At 34.0% G+C, this 26,070-nt stretch overlaps 1 protein-coding gene and 1 long non-coding RNA gene across 5 annotated transcripts; one reads left to right on the top strand and one right to left on the bottom strand.

The window, feature by feature from the left end:
* Positions 1-1,353: 1,353 nt before the first annotated feature.
* Positions 1,354-5,589, top strand: LOC121787300 (protein TRANSPORT INHIBITOR RESPONSE 1-like). 4 transcript variants are annotated; one of them, XM_042185987.1, is made up of 4 exons: positions 1,354-1,451; positions 1,786-2,333; positions 3,691-4,183; positions 4,383-5,589. In XM_042185987.1, exons 2-4 carry the CDS (start codon positions 1,855-1,857, stop codon positions 5,136-5,138), a joined length of 1,728 nt encoding a protein of 575 aa, XP_042041921.1. In that variant the 5' UTR covers positions 1,354-1,451; positions 1,786-1,854; the 3' UTR covers positions 5,139-5,589. The 4 variants fall into 4 exon arrangements, with proteins under 4 accessions (XP_042041921.1, XP_042041919.1, XP_042041920.1 ...); XM_042185985.1 differs by having other exon boundaries at positions 1,371-1,706; XM_042185986.1 differs by having other exon boundaries at positions 1,371-1,706; positions 1,795-2,333.
* An 8,349-nt stretch (positions 5,590-13,938) lies between these two features.
* LOC121787827 lies at positions 13,939-15,456 on the bottom strand. The gene is made up of 2 exons (XR_006047539.1): positions 14,355-15,456; positions 13,939-14,134 (listed from the first exon to the last, which is right to left on the bottom strand). It is a non-coding gene; the product is annotated as an uncharacterized LOC121787827 (long non-coding RNA).
* Between the last annotated feature and the right edge of the window lie 10,614 nt (positions 15,457-26,070).

Below are 26,070 nucleotides of genomic sequence, written 5' to 3' on the forward strand. Positions count from 1 at the left end.
CCATACAAGTACAATGTGTTTTATAATTCATTTGCGTTCCAAAGTAGTTTAGTATTAATTTTTTAATAATTTTAAAATAATTGAGTAGCTTTTATTTTTTTTGCAAATATTTTGGTCTCTTTCTATTTTACTCCTTCTGTAGTTTTATTCTCTCCATTTTAATAGTTAAACATCCATTTTTGAAATTCTACGTGCGAATAAAATGCCTCAATTATTTTAGGACAGATGGAATACATTAGTATGCTATAACAATCTCACCAATTATTTTATACTCCTATGTATCAATGAGCTATTATATGGATGGATTACGCACCTTTTAGGTCACTAACTTTGTGGTAATATTATTCGAGTTTGGAGACCTAAAAGGTGCAAAGGTCATTTCAAAGACTAAATTTGAAGCCTATTTTAATAAATAAAGAAAGAGAAATATATATTTTATATAGATAAAGATAACCCTAAAATTTAGAAATAGTTAAAATGACATACAAATTTAAAAATATACTTTAAAGGAAATTATGTCTCATAGACTTATGATGATATTTATTTTTATGAGATACCGAATAAGTTTAAACAGCATTATCCACTAGAGATTTCTAATAGTTCACTCTTTGTTTTTGTAAATCATGTATCCAAAAGAATATCTCAATTATCTTTGGATGAATGAAGTAACTAAATAAAATTGACATCTTAATATTATTCCTTGAGCAAGAGCTTTATGAATACTTATTTTTTCTTTCCATTTCCTTTCAATTTTTAGGAGCGAGAAACCATTTCGTACTTATAGAAGTGGTAGTTTGCATCACAGTAGCTTTTCATACAATAGTATTCCTCAACTTTCAATGTAATTCATTTTTTTCCTATCTTACCGAGATTGTTCATTTTTATCACTAATGGTTATCATACTTTACTGACTTATTCTTATTTATTATTCTCTTCGTCCCCAAAATACATTTAATGTAAAATTGATAAAGTAAGAGCGACGTAGAGAGAAAAAAGTAATTAAAGTATTGTTAATGGAGAATACATCTCACCTCATTACAGAGAAAATGCTTTCCATAATTAGAAAGTGCATATTCTTGTGAGACCAACTAAAAAGGAAAGAATGCATATTATTATGAGACAGAAGGAGTATATTTTATTAATAAAAATAAGTGGCACATTTCACTAAATTTTTAAATCCACTTTTATTATATTTTTAAAAATTTTATGTAGAATTAAATGGCGACAAATTTTTGGGGATAGAGGTAGTATTTTTTTGTTTTCGTCCTATTTTAATAATGTGTATTTTTTTTTGTTGCTAAATTATGCAAGTTGGGTTTTCAATAATTATTTCATTGGATCTTCGTCTCTTCTCAGCATTTCAGGTCACTATAAAAACCCATAAATTTCTCGGATTCCTTTTATTATTGTTAGTATATCCTTGGATGCCATTGTTTCTTGGCAGGTTTGAGGTAGTTGCGGTGAATTTAATGATGATTTTGCTTTTGTGTGTTATTGAAATCTTCGCATTAAGGCTAATTTTAATTTCTAAAGCAGCTTTTCTTTGAAGGTACATCAATTTGAGGGTTTCCATTATTAGATTCATCAAATTGTGTTTGATTGCTTTAATTCTTTTGCTTTATCAACCCTTTTTATTGCTCAAAACACTCTTAAATGAAATGGGTTCTCTCTTCAATTGATATGGAATTTTCTTGAAATTGGGAAAGGTACTTTTTTTTGGTCACATTTTGAATGTATATGCATTTATATGTAAGGGTTTCTGATTCTTTTCTTCATTTATGTAAGAATCTGCAGTGAATTAGGGGTTTTTAGCTATCTTTGAGCTTCTCAATCAACAATTTCCAGAAACTCAAAATGGATCAAGATCAGAAGAAATTGAAAGAATCACAATTCCCATGTGAAGTTTTGGAGAAGGTGTTATCATTCATAGATTCCCACAAGGATAGGAGCTCAGCCTCCCTTGTTTGCAAAGATTGGTATGATGCTGAGAGATGGACAAGATCCAATCTTTTTATAGGGAATTGCTATTCGGTGTCTCCCGAGATCGTGGCTCGAAGGTTTCCCAAAATCAAGAGTGTTAGGCTCAAAGGGAAGCCAAGATTCTCAGATTTTAATTTGCTGCCCCAAGATTGGGGTGCTAACGTTCATGCTTGGGTGGTTATGTTTGCTAAGGTTTATCCGACACTCGAGGAGCTGAGGCTCAAGAGGATGACTGTCAGCGACGAGAGCTTAGATCTCTTGGCCAGGTCATTCCCGGGCTTCAAGGCTTTATCGTTGTCAAGTTGCGATGGTTTCACAGATGAAGGTCTCAAAGCAATTGCAACTCACTGCAGGTAACGGGCGCCTTATTTGTTTTCTTGATGGTTTTCGAAGCTGGGCTTCGAGGCTTTATCTTTTTTTATGTTTTTGTATCTTGATATTGTAGCTTTAGACTTCTTGGATTAGTCTAAATGATAATTTATCAGTAAGATTCTTATTTTAATCTCCAAATTTTAATACTATTTCTTTTTGTGTCGTAAGTATGCGGATGGTCTGTGAGAATTTTGGTGTTCGAGACTGTCGTTCTTTGAATATGTCTGCTTATTTCTTTCCTCTGAGTTATTAACTTTGATGAAGCATGCTTTGCTTAATTTGTTTCTGAAACAATACTGATTAACACTAAAGATGTGCTTGGTTTTGTTACTAAAGAGGTAAGCTTTGCTGTTGGTAATGCTGTGTATGTGCACAAGTACCCCACTACGCGAGTGCTTCTTCTGTATGTTTCTCTTTGAGAGTGCCTTTTCTTCTTATTTTTGCTTTCTCGATGTGACACCTAACCTATTTACTTGGCACTTAAAGGATAGGATGCCTTTGATGCCACTCTTTTTCCACATTCATTGGCCAAGATTGGTCAAGTTTTCTTTCAATTTGTAGTCACTTTTGAACTATTCGTTTGGTGTTATCTGTTGAGGGAATAAGGTTTTTTCGTGAGTCCGTGACTTGAAATGGATGATTTGAATCTCTTCAAACTTTGCCCATGGGATCCATATTTGAAAAAAGGAAAGCTTCAACTGGATTTTAAAGATAATTATTTTGTTCGAGATGATTTGCGACGCTGTTTTTGATTGTGCAGGTTGTAAATTGAAATATTTGAAGACTTATTACAATCAGATTCCCATTTTTTGCCTCATATGTGATATTTGTTGATTTCTAAGTGGCAACTTTTTGTCAGGATTCCGTGTCTAGTTCTTGTCCGAACCCCCCGTACGTATTCTTGTATTGATGGTGTCACACCATCGACAATTGACTTGAATAGGAATTCAGATAGCTTTGATTTTACAGGATAAGTTTTTTTTATGAATCACATCCTTTTATTATCCGAAATCTTTTTTCCTACAACTTTTCGCCTTTCTGCTTTTGATAATCACATCTATCTGCGATTGTCTGTCAAGTAGGACTCGCGTTCCATTTTTATGTGGTGTAAGAACGAGTCAAATGCTTTGATTAGACGCCAGTCATGACACACCAATGTTCGGTGGAAAGTGTTTGGCCAACTTTGAAATTTATTTCCGAAGTTTTTTCACATTAACTGCTACTAAATTGATATATTGCCGTCTAAAGAATACTGTAATTGGCACTAATTTTCTCTTATTTTCCTTCGGCATTTAGTTGTTCAAATTCTGATTTATCCTAAATGTACTCGTTTTGTAGGAACTTGACTGAGCTTGATATAACGGATAGTGTAACAGAAGATATTGGCGGAGGTTGGCTGAGTTGCTTCCCAGAGAGCTTCGTCTCATTAGAGATACTAAATTTTGCCAGCCTTCAGTGTGAGGTGAGTTTTGATGCCCTCGAGAGACTTGTCAGCCGGTGCAGAGCGTTAAGGGTTCTGCAGGTCAACGAAAGCATCAACTTGGAGCAGCTGCAATGGCTCCTTGTGAAAGTTCCTCATTTAACAAGGCTCGGCACCGGCTCCTTCATGCAAGAACTTACAGTCCGTCAGTACGAGGATCTCCAAACTGCGTTCAGCAATTGCAAGAATCTCCAAGCTCTTTCGGGTTTATGGGATGCTACTTCCGTATATCTCCCTTTTGTTTATGGAGCTTGTGCAAGTCTAACTTTCTTGAATTTGAGCGAAGCGAATCTCCGAAGTGGCGAACTAGCAAAGCTTCTCCCTCACTGCACTAGTCTACGTCGCCTTTGGGTATGAAATCAGTGATTATTACTCCCTTTGTTCCATAGTAGTAGAGTCATTTCATTTTCTGCACTCGTTTTGGAAAAATGATAATAAATTATTAAGTGGAGAAAAATAATGTAGAGAAGAATATTATCTACATTCTCTCTCTTACTTTACTCTTTCTTTACTTTTTGAGAACTGAATATTAACTCGATTTTGGCAATAGGTGATTGACACCGTTGGAGATAAAGGTCTTGAGGCTGTTGGGTCGAGCTGTCCGTTGCTTGAAGAACTCAGAGTCTTCCCCCTTGATCCGTATGATCTAGATAATCGACAAGGGGTGACGGAGGCGGGCTTCTTGGCTGTTTCTCGTGGCTGCCCGAACCTCAAATACGTCCTCTACTTCTGCCGGAAGATGACCAATGACGCTGTCGCAACCATAGTGCAGAATTGCCCCGATTTCACCCATTTCCGTCTCTGCATAATGAATCCAGGCGAGCCGGATCACCTAACAAACGAGCCTATGGACGAGGCCTTCGGCGCCGTGACCAAAACATGCACCAAGCTCCGGAGACTGTCAGTGTCAGGCCTTCTCACCGACAAGGCTTTCGACTATATCGGAAAATTCGCCAAGAATCTCGAGACTCTGTCCGTGGCCTTCGCCGGCAGCAGCGACAGGGGCATGCAGTGCGTCCTCGAAGGCTGCCCGAAGCTGAGGAAGCTCGAGATAAGGGATTGCCTGTTCGGAAACGCTGCGCTGCTATCCGGACTGGACAAGTACGAGACGATGCGGTCTTTGTGGATGTCGGCTTGTAACTTGACCATAAAAGGGTGCAGGCTGCTTGCAAAGGAGATGCCGAGGCTCAATGTGGAGGTCATCCAAGATGAGTGGAGCGACGAGACGCACGCCAACAAAGTCTATGTGTATCGGTCCGTGGCTGGGCCGAGACGGGACGCACCCCCGTTCGTCCTCACTCTGTGAGGGGGAGGATTTCTAGGTCAGTGCTTTCTGCCTTAGAAATTTTCGTAACCTATTGATCCTTACACGGTGGTATATCGTGGTGTTGTAAGTTAGAAGCCGACGATAAAGTGCAGCTTAGTTGGTATGACTCGTTTCTGTACACCTTCGTTGCTGGACTTGTGGTTGGGAGTGAGTGATTGATTTCGTATAATGTACTCTCTGCGATCCTTCGTAGCTGAGTCACTTCTATTCTCAACTTTAACTATGATTTTCCAAACACGAGTGCAAAAAAGAAGTGACTCAGGCACTCAGCTATGAGGGAGGGAACGGAGGAGGTAGTAAGAAGAAAGATTATGAATATGTGTCTTTATATTGGGAATTTAATTCATCTAAATGTATAAAAATGAAATTTGTTTGTAATGTAATTTGTCACTGTATCAATGTAAATCTTGTATTCAGGTTCTACCCTAAATCATCAAATTAACCAAAAGACAGATTCTCTCTCTACTAAAAGTTTTAATTTTTTGATATGATGCCAACTTATTTTGATGGGGATGAAAAGAAAATGTCACCTTATTCAGTTATTTTTTAAAGTGATTTCTTAACAGTACGGATATAATTTGGTTGTTTTTATTTTTGACTGGTTATTTTTAGTGGGTTTTCATTAAGTAGGTCTAATTAGGATGTTACTTTTTTAATTGAAAAAAATGTTCAAAGTCAACATAGATCTGCGAGCAAGATAGTACTTTACACAAAGCCAAAACTGATAACGCACAAGAACTAGGTGACCTGTAACAAAGCCACTAGACAACCCCAACCCAACATGAAAATCAATAAGTCAACGAGCAAGATACCATAACAAGAAAGTAAAACCAACTAGTAAGGAAGACCAACCACTTGTGGAGACTTACTTGACTAATGAAAATTAGTCATACGGCTCTATTGTCCTTTACTCAATACCCAAGACTCCATAAAAGTTTTCTCTTTTCCAGCTCCCAATTCAGGTGAAACTTTTGAAATATTATCTTGCCGCGGATGTCCCAAATAGAGCAAAGAATGATGATCCAATTTTTTTTGTCAATCTTTCGAAATGGGTTCCAAGCCAACTTAGAAAGCAAACCAACGGATCTTTAAGAAGACAGAAGGAGATATTCCATAAGTTACAACAAAAACACCAGAGGATGTTGGAGACCTTGCAGCAAAAAAAATGTGTTCAATAGACTCAATTTCTTCCTTGCAAAGTGAACACAGATCATCTTCGACTCCTTTGACGCACGTTCTAAAAAAGTCTTTCTTTAGTATTGAGTCTTTCTTGAAGTATAACCAACAAAGGAGTTATGCTCGTGGTGTAGCAAGGGTCCTCAACACATTCGTTCCTGTTTCAGCGTCAACATACTCGATCCCCATGAGTTTATTAACCTGCAAAACAAAGCTAGAAACTGAAAAGATATTTGATTTTTCGAAAAACAAAATCCTCACCTTACTCGTGTTTTTCCTCATGGTAAAAAAATCAAATTAGGATGTTATTTATTTGGGTTAGATGATTTAAGTTAATTGTGCTAAGAAAAAAATGAATTCTATAGATATAAGTTGTAAATAATAGAAAAAAATAAAAAAATCAAGAGAAATCAAACTTTGAATTTTATGAAAGTTTACAATAAAATATTAATAAAATTTTTTAATATATTAAAATCAGACTTAAGCACCATAAATGGCAGGTACGTCTGTCATCCTATGGAAAGAGATGAAAATTGTTCATCTCCTGTGTTTTTTGGAACTGGGTTTTTTGGTCAATTTGCCCTTATTTTAAGATGTGTGAGTTTTCAACCAAACACTCGTAAAAATTTGTTCGTTGATAATCCAATTTAGATGGTAAACCAATCACCCCCTAACTATATAAAATAAATAAATCATACTACCTCCCTCCATAAAAATTTGAAAAAATTGTAAATAATACGGATTTTAATGCGCAATTAGTAAAGTAAGAGAGAGAGAATGTGATGAAAGTAGTGTTAGTGGATTGTGAAATCAACATTTAGAATGATGTGTAGGGTTAGTAACTGTTTAAAACTTTCCGTATTTAGAATTTGTCTAATTTTGGCGAACGATCCAAAATTGTAAAATTAATCTATTTTATATCGACGGAGGTAGTAATAAATATACATTAAACGAGCAGGTATGGTGCATATCATTTCCTAATACTTACTCCATCCGTTCGCGAATAAGAGTCCCACTTCTTTCAGATACGAGTTTTAAGAAATATAATAAAAGTGAATAAAGTTAATGAAATATGAGCCCCACTTATATATATTAATTTTAAATGATATATGAGTGAAATTAGTTGGTGGAATGTGAGATCACTTTACCATATATGGTAATTATGAATCCGGACTTTTATTCACGAATGGACCAAAATGAAGAAATAAGACTCATATTCATGGATGTATTCATGGACAAAGAGTATCTAATTCCATGTTGTATCTCAACCAGCCATGACCAATGTCACCCAATCCTATATTCCTATTAAATTAGCAATCCAAATATTCCTATTAAATTAGCAATCCAAAATTAGACAAATAGTCTCAACCTGAAAGTTTTGCCCAATTGCTCAATAGAAGGGCCTACTTTGAGGCCGCTACTTTTGTAATGAGATGCATTTTGAGGCAATTTCAGCTTATTGTGGTCAAATGTGCAATTGTGGTGCTGCTGTGCATATATGTATGTTGGTCACCATGTATTTTTATATACTTTTTTTAAAATAATCTTTTTTTAGTCTATTTCTTAAAAATAAAAAATTTTATTTTAAGATATGGAACTCATAATCCACTAATACTAATTTTAATATTTTTTTCTTTTAATTTTACATTAAAACACGTGTCATTTCCAAAGTTTCCATTTTTAGGAAACAAAGGGAGTACGTATTATTTTTACTTCTCCTGTGATGAACTGTCATATAAATGTTAGTTCATCACTGAGTAGGATGCACTCCCTCTATTTCATCATAGTTGAGTCATTATTCTATTTTAGGAAGTTCCATCATAGTTGAGTCATTTCTATGTATGGTAATAATTAATTCATTTTTCCTTTGCTATTCATTTCTTTGTCGTACTTTATTCTCTCTATTTTATTCACTTTTTTACTTTTTTTTTCTCTCTCTTCATTTAATACAGTAATTATAGTATTTTTTTAATTTTCTTGAAAAAAAAATGCCTCAACTGTAATGGAATGAAGAGAATATTCAATTAAAAGAAAGAGTTATAAATTGGATTACTCCTATTAGGCATTAATATATGTTATATATCAAGGAATCATCAACAATGCACCACCAAAATTGTTTAGGAACAAATTTGGAAGAGCGAAGTTATGTTTTATACTTAGTAGTATAATTTATAGAATACAAAATACATACCATCAATATATAATAAATTAAATAAAATTTTTAGGAAACTAAATTTCCTAAAGCATAGCCTAACGCAACAAATTTCCTCTGTGAACAGATCGGAGTTGCATTGTAATCTATATATAATAATCTAATTTAGACCCTAAGGAATAATTAATTAACACTTTAGGCCATGTTTGGTTGGCGGGAAAATAAAGTTGGCAAGGAAAATGATTCATGGGAAAATAAATCCCGGAAATATGATTCCCAATAACTTTACTTTCCTGTGTTTGAATAACATCAAGATTTCTAATTTATTTTGATTCAAACACCAAACTAAAAATATACTTATACTGATTTAATTTGTAAAAAGAATAATAATAAATTACTAATTATTAATTAAAAATAATAATAATTATATTATGATGGATAGTTTAAATATGGATCATCCATCACAATATATAATAATACAATTATAATTATAGTTACATGAATATTAAATAATAAATATTATTTTATTTATTTATTTAATATTATTATTATTTACGGATATTATATTAAAAAAATTTTCACTATGATTTTATTGATTAATTATTAATTTATAAAAGAGTAATTAATATTTATTAGTATTATATAATTTATATTATATAATTATATTTTAATTATATATAATTATACAATTATAATTATAGTTACATGAATATTAAATAATAAATATTATTTATTTATTATTATTATTATTATTATTATTATTATTATTATTATTATTATTATTATTATATTTATGGATATAATATTTAAACAATTTCATAATTTTTTTAAAAAAATTCACTATGATTTTATTGATTGATTATTAATTTATAAAATAGTAATTAATATTTATTATTTTATAATTTATATTATATAATTATATTTTTATTTATTTAGTAAATTATTAATTATTATTATAATAACAATTATACATAAATATTATAATAACATTGTTATAATTATGATAATTTTAATTATAGTTATTTATCAAACTGAAATTATGTATGATTTATAATTTTAAATTATTTTTAAAACATTGTAATTAATAGTAATAATATAATAATAATAATAATGATAATAATAATAATAATAATAATATAATAATAATAATAATAATAATAATAATAATAATAATAATAATAATAATAATAATGTAAGAATCATAAAATTAGGAAAAAAATACCTAAGAAAATTTAGGATTCAGAATTCTGGAAAGTTGTACTAACTTTCTTTGTTCCCGGGATTCTGATTACTTTCCTAGTTTGATTAAAAATCGAAACAAATATAAAAATTTAAAATTTAAGGAATCAGATTACTTTCCCAGACAGAATTCTGTCAACCAAACATGACCTTAGTTTATTGTACTTGTAACAACAACAAAACTTAATTGCGTAACACAACTCCCACAACACTACTTACTAGCTTGTACGTTGGTGTCTTAGTACAATCTAATCTGTTTAGGCAGTAATTAAAATTAACCCTATTGACCACACTGTGTCAATCACTTACCGTAGATTAGATTTTGATGTGCCAAGAGTTTTAACTGCGCGATTATTACAATTCCATGTGTTCCTAGTAACTTATTGTATCAAACTATCAATTAATGAATGGTTGCATAGTAATTTTTATTTTTGATTAAAGAGAAATGCTCGATAAAAAAAATGGCGAGCCTGAAAAATACATAAAAAAAAAAAACAAAAGACTAAACAAAAGAAGGAAATAAACACAACAGCACGAATCCCTAAAAACCACCAGCCCTCCCCAAAGTTCCAAACTCCATATTCCTACCAGAACAACAAAACACAACACCCAACTCCCTCAATGGCTCACAACCCATACAACTATACCTTCAAATAAAAACAAACAACCAATATAAACTCACACAGAAAGCTACAATACATGCCAATACCAAAAGGTAACCACAAGCAGAGGTGCTAACAACACCTTCAACGACACTCTCCTAATCAATCGAATATCCTACCACTATGAAACCTGACCACCTCCTTTCATCCAATTTTCAAGATGCCAAAAAATTGCTTATTCATTGAGATGTTTAGTTACCCGATATTCAATTAACTCGAGATTACTTGAAATTATATTAATTTGAGATCATTTTTGTTAGAAGAGGAGGTAACAATTCATAAGACAATGCCATGTCTCTCTCAGTAAACCCATAATAGATGCAATACTTTTTTATTAAATATAATTTGGAAATATAAGTTTGGAGATGGTTCATTACGTAAATTTTTTAAAAGTCGGAATACAAATCTATGTCAGATTACAAGCTAACATCACAAATATATCAGTTTCTGACCCAATACCAGTTTACTAATTCATAAATATCAATTTCAGACTAAATATCAAGAATTAATATATTATCAAAGAACTAATATGATTTTCAGTTATCAAAATTCTCATTCTAAAAATAATTCACTGGAACCGCCTCCCAAATACACTTTTAGAGCATATCTTGGAACACGACAATCACATAATCTTCTTATTACGTAATACCCTCTCCATCCCACTTTAGGATTCTCGGTTTATCATTTTTGAGAGTTCCACTTAAGGAGTCCCGGTTAGAATATTCCATAAATGGTAATAGACCTCATATTCTACTAACCTTTTTCCACTCACATTTTATTATAAAACTAATATATAAAAGTAGGACCCACATTCCACTATCTTTTTTTACCAACTTTCTTTACATTTAATAAATCCGTACCGAACTCAACTGGGACTCTTAGAGCATCTCCAATGCCGGCGTCAAAATCGCGACGCCGGTTCTGACGCCGAACCATTGGAACCGGCGTCGGCGAAATCGGCATCAAAATCGGCGTGGCCATGCCGATTCGCGCCATGACGCCGGTTCCGACGCCGATCCTCACGGCGCCATTGTAGGACCCCTATTCGGCGTCAAACCGGCGTCAGATTTAAAAAAAAAAAATTCGAAAATACTATATATACGCACTTTGAACGTCATTTTCATTCGCACCACTTGTTAAAATTCGACGAGGACGGCGGCGAGGAGTGATTTTGTTTTACTTTTTTTAAATTAATGTACTTTTTAATTTTTGTACTTTTTTTAAATTATTGTACTTTTTTTTTAAAATTAATGTACTTTTTAAGTTTTAATATTATTATTCGAATTTTCCGTATTTGTCTCGTAATTAAATTCCGTATGTTGATACGAGTGTAAATTAAATTATATAATTGTTATTAGTGATGTGGATAGGTAGTGTGAAGGCTATGTGAGGGCTATTTGATGTCCAGTTGATGTGGCAAGCTGATGTGACAGGAGAATTGTAGTGCTGATGATGTGGCAGTGTGAAGGCTATGTGAGGGCTATTTGACGTCCAGTCTTACTGGAGATGCTCTTAAAGTGGGACAAAGGGAGTATAATGCAAACCACACTTAACAATGCAACCCCAATAAGTTTGAGGTCTTTTGGGAGTGACCTAAAAATAAATCCGTACGGGCTTGACCCAAAGCAGACAATATCAAACTAATGTTGCAGTCGATGGTCCTAACAAGTGGTATCAGAGCCCAGGTGGCTATGTGTCAGGCCTGGATGAGCCCCGGTTAGGATCGGGCCCTGAAAGACTCGGGTTAGAGTCGGGCCCAGGATGACACAGGGGCCATGGCTGGAACGACCCATGTTCGTGTCGACTGCGTTCCCGATGTGGTCTCAGTTTGAGGGGAGGTTTGTTGAGTACAAACTCATCCCACATTGGATGAGTAAGAGAAGTTGGAAGGTGTATATAATTCATGTCCAACCCCAATTAGTTTGAGACCTTTTGATAGTAACCCAAAAACAAATCCGTGTGGGCTTGACCTAAAGCAGACAATATCAAACTAATGTTGCAGTCGACGGTCCTAACACTTAGGAGTTACTAGGCAAGTATACGGTCATATTCCCCTAAAATTGCTATTGAAATCAGAATTAAGAATCATATTTGTTCATTGATTCATTAATATCAATTGACATAATAAAAATATCAGTTCCTTATTCAATACTAGTTCATTGATTTATGAATATCAATAGCGTGTGACATTGAAAGTCAGTCACTGATATATTTTATAATGTTAATTGATATTTATGAATCAACGGATTGATATGATTCTCAGTTCATATTTTTATGTTATTCTATTATAATCACTAACTCAATATATATAATGATATATGCTTCCAAGAATACAATCAAATGCAAACTTCAAATATTGTACAAACTCCAAACTATGATCTAGACCGTTAAAAAATGTCAACAGATTACAAAATAATAGCAACAGAAAATATCAACAAATTGTCCACGGTTGACACCGTGTTATGCTTCCATTTATATCTTAGAATGAACTATCTTAATAGTCTCTAATCTTGTCGAAAAATGCACCAATGATCCCTAAAAAACTTTTATAGCTTTTTTGGTCCCTACAAATTACATTTATAGTCTTTTATACCCCTCTGTATTTGAAAAATCCCCCAAATGCCATGGAGGTCATTTCTGGTCTTTGGAAATCACAGTTTTGGTACATCTTCATTCTTGCAATTTTTTAGACCTATATAAAAGCACCTTTACGAACAGAAAAAATTTACATTTCTAGTACTAGTTAATTTGTATTTTTACAACATAAAACATTTTCTTTTGAATTATAATTCACTTAATTTTTTTCAATAATTACTTGAAGAACGTATTTATTGAGCTTTATAATAAAAAGTTACTTTATTTTACTTGAATATTTTTATTAAAAATGTTACTTGCAAGAGTTCGATTTAATCTAAGGTAGATATAATTTCTTAAATTTTAGTTATTATACTTAAAATATTTTTTCATATATTACATTTTAATTTACATAATTAAAATATTTAGTTTTCACTTAAGTATAGTAACATTTAAATATTTAAGTAACATTTTTTAAGTAAAAAATACTATAGTTCACTATAATATTTTTCATTCACAAATTTAATTAAATTTTTTAAGTAAAAATAAATCTTACATGCAAAAGAATTTTCTATAATTCACTTTAATATTTTTATGAAAAAAAGTTATTATTAGATTTAATTTTTTAATTCATATAGACTGAGTTTTATAATGAATAATATGTAATTTTAAAAATATATAAAGTATAATTAAACTATTTTAAGGCTATATTTATTTTTAAACACATAATGACAATAAACTGTTTTAAGTAACTAAAATTACAAAAATATTCCCTTCGTCCCGGCTAAGATGACACATTTCTTGGCCGTTACAGGATATTAGGAGTTATTGATTAAAATGTTTAATTAGAGAGAGAAAATATGAGTATAAGTGTGACACCCCGGATTTTTAATCCTTTTATTTTGATTTAATCGGATTTAATGGCTCGATTAATTCTCGTTTGGAGGATGTAGAATTTTCTTTGTAATATCCGGCGTTGGAACAAATCAAGCTTATTGAAAGAATTTGAGCTACAAATTCAAGTATTTCATAAAAATGGAAATACAACTTTTATCTACTCCAAAACTAGGGTGAGTAGGGAAGTAGGACAAAATGGTGAAGCAAGCCAATCTCTTACCCTATCTTCCTCGATCTTGGGAGATGTACAAAGAGCCAAAAGGGCAGCTGTGTACCTACAAATTTACACAAAAAAGGGTGTCAAAATTTTACACATAAGAAGGAGAAGAGAAGAGGCAAGCTAAAAAAAACATGGAGAAGGACCAGGCTGAGTGGAACAGCCGAGAGGCTGCCCCTTGGGTAGAGAGGCAGCCATTTTGTCACATTTCCATCTTACACCAAAATAGGAGCCAAGACAAATGAGCATAATAGGTGAAATGAGCTCACTGTACATACTCAAAAAGGAATGTGGATCAGGTACTCCTTTCCATCAACCGAGGATCAAGAGAAAGTCAAGGAAGGACTTCCTTCCCTCAAGAATTTCACCATTCTAGTATGAATCAACACACTCACAGAAACCAAAAGGAGCGAAGTATGCAGCCCCAAAATGGAATCATCAATCTCCAAAAAAAATCAGGCACAAAATGCCAACATTTAGGAGCTATAAAAGCAGCCCTCACCTCCTCCATTCCCTTCCACCCTTTAGTCACTACAAGCTTCACCACACATAGGAATTTCAGCAAAGATCAGGGAGAGGGAACGGACAAGGGAGGCAGCGGCCACACAGAGGAACGGGCCACAACCGAGAATCACCAAGCAAGGTAACCTCCACAAAACCAACAACTTGCATCAATTAGGAGCATCATAGATAGTCAAGGAACTTAGAACATAGATGCTCAGAAACCAGATATGAACCATAGCAAGATGTAGCATTTAAAGTGGAGGCAACAAATGCTCATTCTAGTGAGCTAATTCCACTTCTCAAAATCAACTTTAGAGTAACATAATCAAAATTTTCCCCATCACCACTTAGTTGCTGAAGTAATAACTCAAAGCAAGGAATCAAGCTTTAAAGGGAAGGGGGAAGAGGACTTAGCTTTAGGCCGAGAATGAGTCGACGGGACGAGCCGGAATCCCGGAGGCTCCGCGGGGTGGTTACGGGCCGTGGCTGAGAGAGAGAGAGCGACGCCTCCTCCTCACCGCTGACTTCGCCGAGAAGGAGAGCGCTCGCCGGAGGGCGTTCGACGGAGGGAGCGGGCGGCCTCGCGAAGGAGGCAGCGGCGAACGGCGAGGGACGACGGCGGGAGGAGCGGCTGCTCGTGGCGCGAAGTAGAGGTCGGCGCGAAAGCCAGCACGATGGCGAAACTCAGAGATTTCCGTCGAGATGGCGGCGTTTTCGCCGGAGAAGAGAGAGACGGGACGGGACGCGGAGGACGGTGAAATTCGTCGGTCGCCGGAGATGGAAGGGCAGGCGTCAATGTTCTTGCAAAATTAGGGTGTTCAATTTGGGGATTTAGAGTAGTGAGGGAGAGAGAGAATTGACGGATGGAGGAGTATAATCTTGGGAGGGGCTGCCTCATCTCATTTGGGCTGCCCCATTTAATTAAATTGAGGATTTGGACCACTTTAATTAATTGTCTTGGGCCTTAATTAAGTGGTAGCTGGGCCGATTTTTTTTAATAAGATGGAGTAGTTTTTTCAGTTGGGCCTTTGAATTAAATTAGTGGCCTTGGAAGAGAATTATTGTTGGAGTGGAATTAAATTAAGGAAATGAGCTTGGAGCTTAATTAAATTTAATTCCCGAATAAATTATTGAGTATCCGAGGGTGGAAAATATTAAAGTTAAGACGCGAAGGGCCGACCGGCGTCGCCCCGCGACGCCATGGGCGGCCTTAAGAAAAATCCGAAGAAGAAGGAATTTAAGGAGGGGTTTTAAGAATCCATATTTTATTAAGAGAAATAGAATTTCTCCAAGAAAAGTAAAGAGAATAATTAAGTGGTGCAGAGCAGTAAAGTCGAATTAGGATTTAAGAAAAATCCAATGAGCCGAGACTAAGAGATAGATGCTATCCTATATGATGCATGCATTCTTTTTCAGAAAAATAGTTCAAGTACTAATTAGCGTGTTACGCTATTTATTTTCAAGGGAGAAAATATTCAAGGGCAAGTGAGGCCTAACGAGGAATTTAATTGGAGATAAGCATACGAGGTGGACTTTCTTTTAATATCCAGCGCTATAGTGTGGATATAAAGCAAATACTTTTGAAGTTATGAAATATCATCTTTTCTAAAAAATGGGGATGTGATTTCCTTTAAAGTTGTTGTCATGCCATAAAATGTTTGTTTTCGAGACCTGTCTGTGAGGGCTATATGCCGAAAGTTTGGCGATGCCAAAAATTTGATAAATAATTCGGTTCCCAATAGGACCGCAAATCCTATTCGGAATTTCATGCGCGAGCGCTGTGAGCCATCCTAGAGAGAGGTTGGCCGGCGAGGGTGTTCGTTGAAGGTGGCCACCTTCAAGACACGAGTTTCTCAGCCATGGTAGGAAATTTGAAGAACTTAGACTAATCAGTCGGACTTTTAAGATCACAAAAGAATTAGTATGCTCGGGCCTTTTAAGAAAAATCCTGTGTAATACTGTTGATGGATGACAACTATATTTGTATGTTTTGTTTTCGGCACGTGTCCACTGAGTACTCCTGTACTCAGCCCTGCATGTATTTATAAATGTGCAGGTTGGACGTCAAGATGGAGAAGAATTGATCGGAGTCAATGCTATTAAATAATCGTGTGGATTTCTCGACGATTCGTGTCTTCATACACGAAGTCGTTCAGTAGGGACCTATTCCGCTGTGTTTTGTTAAATGAGAATAAAAATGTCTCATCATTGAACTCTGATTCAGTTGACATGTCAAATTATTCTATTATGAGATTGTATCAGATACTTGACTGTTATTTTGAAATATCACATTTGGCCTTCGACAAGTCCTTCAGATTCTACCCCATTTCTATCCCCGCTTCTTTAATCCCCCATTAGTCGCGAATTACTCAATCTTGTTATCCTTAACGAGAATTGGGTCGTGACAATAAGTATTAAAATAGAGAGAGAAAGAAAGATGAATATTTTAATAGGAGTGAAAAAAAACGGTTGGGTGTATTAATTGGAGAGAGAAAATTTCCATAAAGGAAATATGTCATCTTTGTTGGGATAAACTAAAAAGGAAAACGTGTCATCTTAAGCGGGACAGAAGAAGTAGTTTACTACTCCCCCCGTCCCACAAAAATATGAGCAATAGGTATGGCATGAGAATTAAGATAAAATTGGTAAAGTAAGAGAGATGAGGAGAATGGTAGTTAAAGTAGTGTTAGTGGATAGTGGGACCTACATTATTAAATTGATATAACTTTCTAAAAATGAAATGCACATATTTTTATGTGACGGACGAAAATGGAAAGTGCACATATTTTTATGGGACGGAGGAAGTAGTATTTAAGATCCAAAATGCCCTCAAACTTTAAAAATTCACATTTTTGGTGCCTCAGGTTATTTTAATCTTATCGTACTAAAAATGCTATAAAAGATTTTGAAAGACCATTTATGCATTTTTCGACAAGATCAGTAACTATTAGAGTAGTTCAGTCTATCTCTTACTCCTTTCGATTCCATTCTTTTTATCATTAGTTTTTGTTGAGTTTCAAAATCGATAAAACATTCTCTCTAACGTAACTATTTACCACTAGTTACACTAAATTCTGATTAGTTTATACTTTGATTTCTAGCTATTTGTAACTTAACCAAGACATAGCCTACTCCAGATTTAGATCCATTATTCGAGCATCAATTTGATTCTTGAAAAGCATAATGCCAGGATATATCAACCATTTAGATTGTCCATATAAAAATTATCAATAAAATACCTTGCAAATTATGATAAAAACTTAGTGGGGGAGAGCGGATATATATGATCTTATTACATTGGACCTTTTTCTCTTTGGAAGCTAAGACCTGTTCATGTTTGGGATTTCACTTGTTCCTCACTCAAAGTCTTTTCAAAATAATAAAATTTTATGATGATATTTGAGCAATTTTTCCTTTCTACCAAACATTTAACAAAACCCTTCAAACAAGAACACATCAATAACTTTACCACATTCTCCTTTTATCGGCATGTGGACACCATTTCACTCCAAAACTATATTCCATCGAACCATTATTTTGTTGTTATGTTTATTTCCTATTCCTAGTCCCAAACATGCATAAATTATTAAAAAACAATTGTTGCTTGATTATAATTATGGGTTGCTAAAAATTGGGATATTAGCGCATAATATCATGAAACTTTCCAAAAATTTGTTTTTTACATACGTTAAACTTGATATATAATATTACTAACTTAAACAATTGTTTAATTTTTCACACCTGCGAAAAATTCGACTACATTTTATTTTTTTATCACATCACATAAGATATGGTTACTGAAGGGATTGGCAGCGGAAGCGTGCGTTCAAACGGATCACATAATAATTGTAACGACCCGCTAAGACGATATTATTAGAAATAATAATGTTGGCTTAATTATATATATAAGTGACTTTTTGCGTAATTAATTTCGAACTACGATAGAGTGTTGTTTACGATGGAGTGTCATTATTATTTCTGACGTTAGCCAAGTATATAAAATATATATATGTATAATAAAAGAATCAGATCCCAAAATCAAAATCTTAATGCCCGGTACATTCAAAAAAAGCCCAACAAAAGTTTAATTTCTACATCATGCGTTCGAAGAAGGCGGATACATCAACAAGAGCAGCCCGAACTGGAATTGTTTTCCTGCACCAAATCAAAGAAAAAATAATAAGCAAACAAATATTAAAATAATCCAAGTTAAATAATAAAACAAATATAAAATAAGCTGGCAGATCCTAGAGGATCGATTTTTTTTCCGACAATAGCATTAAATGTTGCATTTAATTATAGCAGGTGAATCATATCATATCTCCTGACAAAGGAGAATATTTGAGAGAGGGATGTCAGGCCACTTGCATTCCTTACACTTAAATATCGTCACTTTCACCTGCCCCACCCTTCTACCAAAATTTACTCATCTCCAAAAAGGCAGCAAGAATCCTTCCACCATAGTAGGGAAAAGGACATCGAGGAAAAGTCCAAAAACAACAAGTCATTTTCTTCTTCACACCACAGAGGTGAGTACCATCAACACTTCACTTTTTTTCCACGTATTACAACATATTGCATAGGCAATTTAACACCTCAAGAACGTAGTTGCTATAGCATCTCAAGAACATAAAAATGGCAGATCCTCAAAGGATAATAGGAACTTAGCTTGAAATGACATAGGAGTCTGCCGGAGAGGCTTCCGGCTGCGAGCTCGGCACTCCGTCATCGACGGTGACAGCCCACGCTCCAAAACCGTCTGTCTGTTTTCATTCTTTTGAATATGAAAATTTTGAATTTAACACCATAGCTATTAGATTTGAAGATAAAATTTGAGAACACAAAACATATAAATGAAAGATTAAGTCTATATAGAAATTAAACAAAAGAGAAAGAAAGTTAAAACTTAACCATACTTGTCGATACGACGACGATGAGAACCGACGGAGGGGGGGGGGGCAGCAGCGGTGGGTTGATGCCGTGTGCAGCAACGGCGAGGCGAGGAGGCCGAAGTCGCCGCATGTGCATGCATAGTGGCGGCGGCGGCATAGCCGAAAGAGAAGAAGAGAGGGGGAGACAAGAGATAGGAGAGAAGAGAGGATAGGGAGAGAGGGAGAGAAACCAACAGAGAGAGAGAGTACAGATCTGCTGCTGTCCGGAGACGGCCGGACTGCCGGGAGGAGGGCGGCGAAGCCGCTGGCTCTGCATGTCGGCGGTGAAGAGGGAGAGAAGAGAGAGGAAGAGTCGGCGGCGACGGCGGGCGGTGGCGCTGAGGATGGCGACGCCGGTAGCAACAAGTGAAAAGTGGGGGGTTCTATCATTTTAGGCTAGCTATAGAGTGAGAGAGATGATGAATGGATACATGTGGGTTTTGTTTTAATTGATTGGACTAGCATTTTATTTACTTGGGCCAAGGGAGTGAGGAAATTAATATGAGCCCGGTTCTTTTAAAATCATAATGGTTGTTTTAATTGGAGGGAAGCCCAATTTTCGGATTTAGTTATTGCGAGCTAAAAATGGGAGAGAGACTCGGCCCAGTTGCAAAAATGGTATCTCTTGGGAGCAAATCTAATATTAAATTTTAGCCTAAGTTTTAGAATAAGATTTAATTAATGATTATATTAATTATTGTTTTTATGATTTCTTCCAATGATGTAACTAAGCTAAAATATTTGATTTTGGGATTTATCTTAGAGTTTTGCGTAAAATTTGTAGTAGTGTGTGGAGTAACAACTTAGTCGGAGCCGGAAATAGCAAACGAAGTAGTAATAATTAATGTATGTTTTAGAAATTTCTTAATGAATAATAATAATACTAATAATAATAATAATAATTTTAATAATAGGGTTTAAGCTTGAGATTTTTTCTTTCTATTAGATTAGGTTTTGAAACTAAAATTAGTACTTTCCTATTGTGATATTTTCAAAAGGGTACCTTCGCAAGTAAAGTCGGAATAAAAGATTTAAGTTAAGGAAACTAAACGATCAATGTGAGCTTTCTTATACAAAAAATACAAATTATATTTTATGAAAACACGAACACATGTTCGTGATTTTTAAAGATGTTGTCTTGCCATAAGTATTTTTGTGTATGATGCCTATATGTTTGGCTAAGGCCAAGTGAATTATGAATGATGATATATAAGTCGAATTCGGGTCCCAGTGAGGGTGGTGTCCCCGCTCGGACTAGTGTACACGGGATACCTCTGACCGTGAACGGTAGAGAAGGTGACCGTGGAAGGTGGCCACCTTCCCCGCACGAGAAACCTCTGTCATGATGGGCAGAGAAGGTGATCGCGCGAGAACACCATCTCGGCAGCACAAGTGATCAGATATGGCTAAGTACATGAAAAAGGGGCTGCAACCCAATTTGAATCTTTTTAGTAAGCTCAGACCTTTTCAATAAAACCCTGAGTCTTACTGTGATGATGGCTTGACAGTATTTTCAAATGTATATTTGTATTTTTCGGCAATGTGTTCACTGAGTACTTTTGTACTCAGCCCTGCATATATTTCTAAATGTGCAGGTTGAGCAGCGAAGTGGTGGAGGAAGTGCTATTGAGACAAGACATTTAATTCAGTCAGATTTTGACTCTCGGAGGTTCATGTCTTCATACATGGAACCGCGTTCATTTGCTTCAGTTGTGCATCTTAAAAGACTCAAGTCTATTTTGTTCAAAACTATGATATTTTGAAATTTTTACAAACAATTACTCGAGTTTTCATGATCGAGTATCTTTTCTTCTATGTATCAGTACTTGATTAGTCCTGTCTCGCAACCAATGTTTGATTTTATTTTCCCTTAATTCTTTTCCCGCTTCTTATACCCCCGCCCCTAGTCACGGTTCCCCGACTATGCTATCCTTAGCAAGTGCGGTCGTGACAATAATTCTGATCTATTTAGCAGATTATTTACACAAATTCTATTCGTGTAATTCTCACATGTATCATGCTCATAACTTGAATTTAAACATGCTTTAGCGCAATTAACACCTAAAACATGTTTGCTACAGAGTAAGCCAATTTACCTCGTTGATTCACTGAAGAATCAAAGATAGCTCGCGCCTTCTCTACGTGAAGATCTTGAGTACTAAACCACAGATCTTCTTACTGGTTCCCGGACTGTAATATGATATCAGTGTGGGCTTATCTCACCAGAATACTAGGACTCAAATAAAGAAGACGGAAACTGCTCACGGAGGGAGCTGAAAATCGTCCCTCGGCTTAAAGGAGAGGGGGACGAAATTTTGATGGAAAATAATGTCATTTTTCTGTCTCATTTATTCTCCAATTTATATTAAGTCACATATTGGGCCCAGTCAAGGATCTATGGAAGAATTTGGATATGGCCTCCCCCAATTAGCTTTTTACTAATTAAATTGAACCCACAATTTAATATAAGTTTACGTTGGAATTTTACGAGCAGCCACTACAGAAGTAATATTGCACTGCCCATCCAATTCCGAAATTACAAGTATTCCGGGTTTCCAATTGTTTGTCATAAATTTCCCGTGCTTAAGATAGAAACATCCATTAATTAATCAATGTCTGCTATGGACTTAATTAATTAACATATTATTATCTCCAAGAGTGGACTTAGCAAGAAACGCTTATTTATTATTCATAGAGTAATTAAACTCCAACTTGCTAGGTTCCGAATAATAAAACCTTGTTTCGAACTCCTCTTGTGGACGTTATCAAACGAGACTCACCTCGCGCACGATTCAATATAATAGCAATCCTAGCACCGCTAGATATTATTCAACACTACCCAATATACCAGGATTCTTGGGTTGCGAAAAAACCGCACCTTTTGGTAAGTCAAAGTAGTGCATAATCAATACCGTATGCTCAACGCTAACGTACATTGATTAAGAAATTAATTATCAACACCTCGTCTTTCAGTAGATAGCATAAAGATTCGTCTTGCTGTTAGATCCAATTCAGTGCTATACCACACCAATGTCATCTTATTTCAGTAAGGCTTAGAAATATGCGGATTGACATTGCAACCTTTCACGATAGGTAGTCTAGGCCTATCTAGGTTTTGAAATTCTTATTTTTCTTTGTTCAGAACCGACCGTGTTACCTTAAAGTGGACAACGCCCACAACCGGTCTACTAAAACAAAGACTTAGACTTTGTTACGTTGCTTATACATTTAAATATGCAATAACCATCCATTAAATGTAAAACATAACAACATTATGACAAAAATGATCTGTTTCATTCATTGGAAAATAAAATATAGAGTTTTACAGTATTCAATAATCACTCGAAAGATGATTTCTAGTATACAAACCCTAACAGTTACCACTGAAAATGACAATAATATTATTACAAAAATGATAGTAATATTTCATATGTCCCCTAAAAGAATCTCATTTGTGGATGGCATAGATTTTAGTGTGTAATTAATAAATTATGAGAGAAACAAAAGAGTTAATAAATTATGAAAAAGAAAGAGAAAAACGAATGTGAAAATTTTCATAAATATGAATAAGATAGATTTTGATGGACGCGCAGAATTAGAAAAATAAAACTAATTTTTATGGATGAAAGGAAGTACTTGATCGGTTATACACAAATAATTGAGACAATGTTATTTAATAATACCGGAAGTCCGTTATATAAGATTTTAATTAAATAATTTCGTGATAGAGATATCTAAATAAATCAAAATTTAACTTTTATGAATGGTGTAAAATATAGAAAATATCATAACAAGTTTTTATTGTATTAGAATCAAATTAAATATATAAAATAAAATAAAAACGTTAAACGTGAATCAAACTAATATTGTGCCCACGTAAGGTACAGAGTATATCATTTCACATTCAAGCAAATAAGAAGAAGGAATATTAAAATTGACTGGAGAAGAAGTGATTCCAGGCTACTTATTACTTAGTACTTCCTCCGTTCCTTGTTAATTGACATTACTTTTCGGCAAAGAGATTAATAATAGTGTGCTAAGTGGATGTTGAATAAAATAAGAAAGAATAAAGTAAGATAGACGAAGAGAAAAAAAAATAAGAGAGGTGATTACTTTTTGCCAAAAATAAAAATCTCTCAATTATATTGGAAATTCCTAAAATAGAAAAATGACTCTATTAACATGAAAGAGATGGAGTATTTCTTTATTTCTTTAGTACTACTATTACTTTTCTCTTTTTCTGGTCAAAATAACAACATACTCCTCCCGTCCCACCTTAAGTGACATATTTTTCTTTTTAGAATGTCGCATTCTAAATAACACATTTATTAAAATAGAAATATTACTCTATCTACTTTTTATCACTTTTAGTCTGATGGATTCATAATTTGGGGACTAGGGTTCGACTATTTTTTGCAACACTGTGATGCAATACTTCTTATTTCCACACTGCTTTACCCAATTATATACACAGATACGTTTTTTTTATTATCTTGCTAAACGACTTTTGCTTTCCTTTCCCCTTATGATTTTTATTTTTCACAAAATTTTTCTCTTTTATACACTACCAATTAGTTTTATTGATAATATTAATCATAATTTTTGCTAGTCTACTTTTCAATTTTAATTATTTTAAAAAATAAATAGTTGCATAAATAATTTAATACAATTATTAGTGAAGTTTGATAATGTATAAAAATATAATATCAGTAAATTTAATTTAAAACCATTGATCTTTATTCTAAACAAATATTAATTGATTCATTTAATTATCTTCTACACTTTATATAATTATAGAGTTTTGATTAAAAATGCTTTGCAATATTTTTGAAAGAATATTGTAAGGATTTAAATACGGATATGCAGAAAAATATTGATACAGTTCATTTGTTATTAAAGATGTTTAGTCGTCAAGGAAAATGTTATTAACAGTCGTTATGAATGTTCAACTATTGCTTTTGCGACAATTGCTTTCTAACGACAATCATCATATATATTTTTAGTTTATATTACTCATCCTTTAATTATTTGTCTCTCATTAAAATACCTCACAATTGTAAACAATATTTTGGACATCCTATTTAAAAATCCTGGCTCAATCACTATGTCTCCAAACTATCTCTATGAGTTTGATCCTTGCTACTTTTGATAATATTCTTTTGTAATTAAAAGTGATTTTAGGATTGTTTATTACTAGTATGTAGTTTAATGTGCATCAAATTTATAGTTTAAATAATACACAACTTTCACCTGCATGAACAATACACAATTCACCATTTCCACTTTTCTAGCACTAGATGTTTGGGAAAATGCCATATGCCGAGTAATAGAGTATACATCTAGGATATATTATTACTAATATTAATTTTATATACATATATTGGTCTGTGATTAATGTCTTTAGTCATTAATATAGAAATCATATAATCAAGCAAATTTTATTTATTTGTTCAATGTTGTAAAAATGAAATGAATAATTACCTAAAAGTTTTTATAATGATTATAATGATTAACCAAGAACAACATAAAAAAAATATGAATCTGAAGCATACTTTAATCCATATAAAATGGAATGACGAAATTACTTTAAAATGGTTATGGATCTTCCACAAGATCAAAGATGTTCTTCATAATAGTCTATAAAGAGAATACATATATATCGAATCGTTTTTCTAATGTGTATGAACTATAACTCTAGCTTATATTTATATGAAATATAAGACCTTTTATATTTTATTCAATTCCTCGACAAATAGAAAATTTAATCATATGATATCTACATTTATTTTAATTACAGATTAAGTACACTTTGATTTAAATTTTAATCTTTAATAAATTATTGTAATTAAATAACTGAAAAATAATCTTACACATTAAATTATATATGGAAGCCCTAAATTTCCAACGCATCCACCCAAAATTATTACAGGACACCGCCCCATTTATTATCACTTTTCAACAAGATATAATTATTTGCATTTTAAGAATTTAAAATGTTTTTTTCCAAACCATATACTCCTCTTATCTCATGGGTATGAAACTGAAACAGATGTGTATTCCTTATAATAATCAATAGGACACTCATTACAACAAAGATGATGTATATTAAATTAAGGATCCGTGACAAACCAAATTATGGGCATTTTTGTCTTGTAATGACATGCATTGGCTTTATTAATGTTGGGATTCCTCTTCTTATAAGAGATAAAAGCCGGGCGTAATACAACCCAAAGAAGGAATACAAACGAACAAACTGAACTGAAATTACAATGAAAAAATCGAAACAGTAAGACCGTAAAAGTGTTTAGCCGAGTCGAGGAGGCCTCTTTCTGCAAGACGAGATACGCCCCGGTAGTGCTCTCGGTTTGGCGTGTCGTCCCCAAAGATAAAACGTCTACGTCTCTGGTGAAGCAGCATCGCAATCAACAGAGCTCCGGCGAATTGGATGGAGGAGAGGGCAGATCTTTCGACAGGAAAAACAATGCAGGAGAGGGAGAGAGCTTATGATGCTATATGCTTTGTGAATGTAGTGTAGAGATGCATGAAATGGCTAGCCTAT

This window comes from Salvia splendens, chromosome 22 (assembly GCF_004379255.2).
Source record: "Salvia splendens isolate huo1 chromosome 22, SspV2, whole genome shotgun sequence".
In the NCBI taxonomy this organism is placed as follows: Eukaryota; Viridiplantae; Streptophyta; class Magnoliopsida; order Lamiales; family Lamiaceae; genus Salvia; species Salvia splendens.

What these genes read in the sequence shown, in the direction of transcription:
- LOC121787300 (XM_042185987.1), top strand. Translation starts at nt 1,855, where the DNA reads ATGGATCAAGATCAGAAGAAATTGAAAGAATCACAATTCCCATGTGAA. An exon ending in GCAATTGCAACTCACTGCAG is followed by an intron (nt 2,334 to 3,690) that starts GTAACGGGCGCC and finishes CTCGTTTTGTAG; the next exon opens with GAACTTGACTGAGCTTGATA. An exon ending in CTAGTCTACGTCGCCTTTGG is followed by an intron (nt 4,184 to 4,382) that starts GTATGAAATCAG and finishes TTTTGGCAATAG; the next exon opens with GTGATTGACACCGTTGGAGA.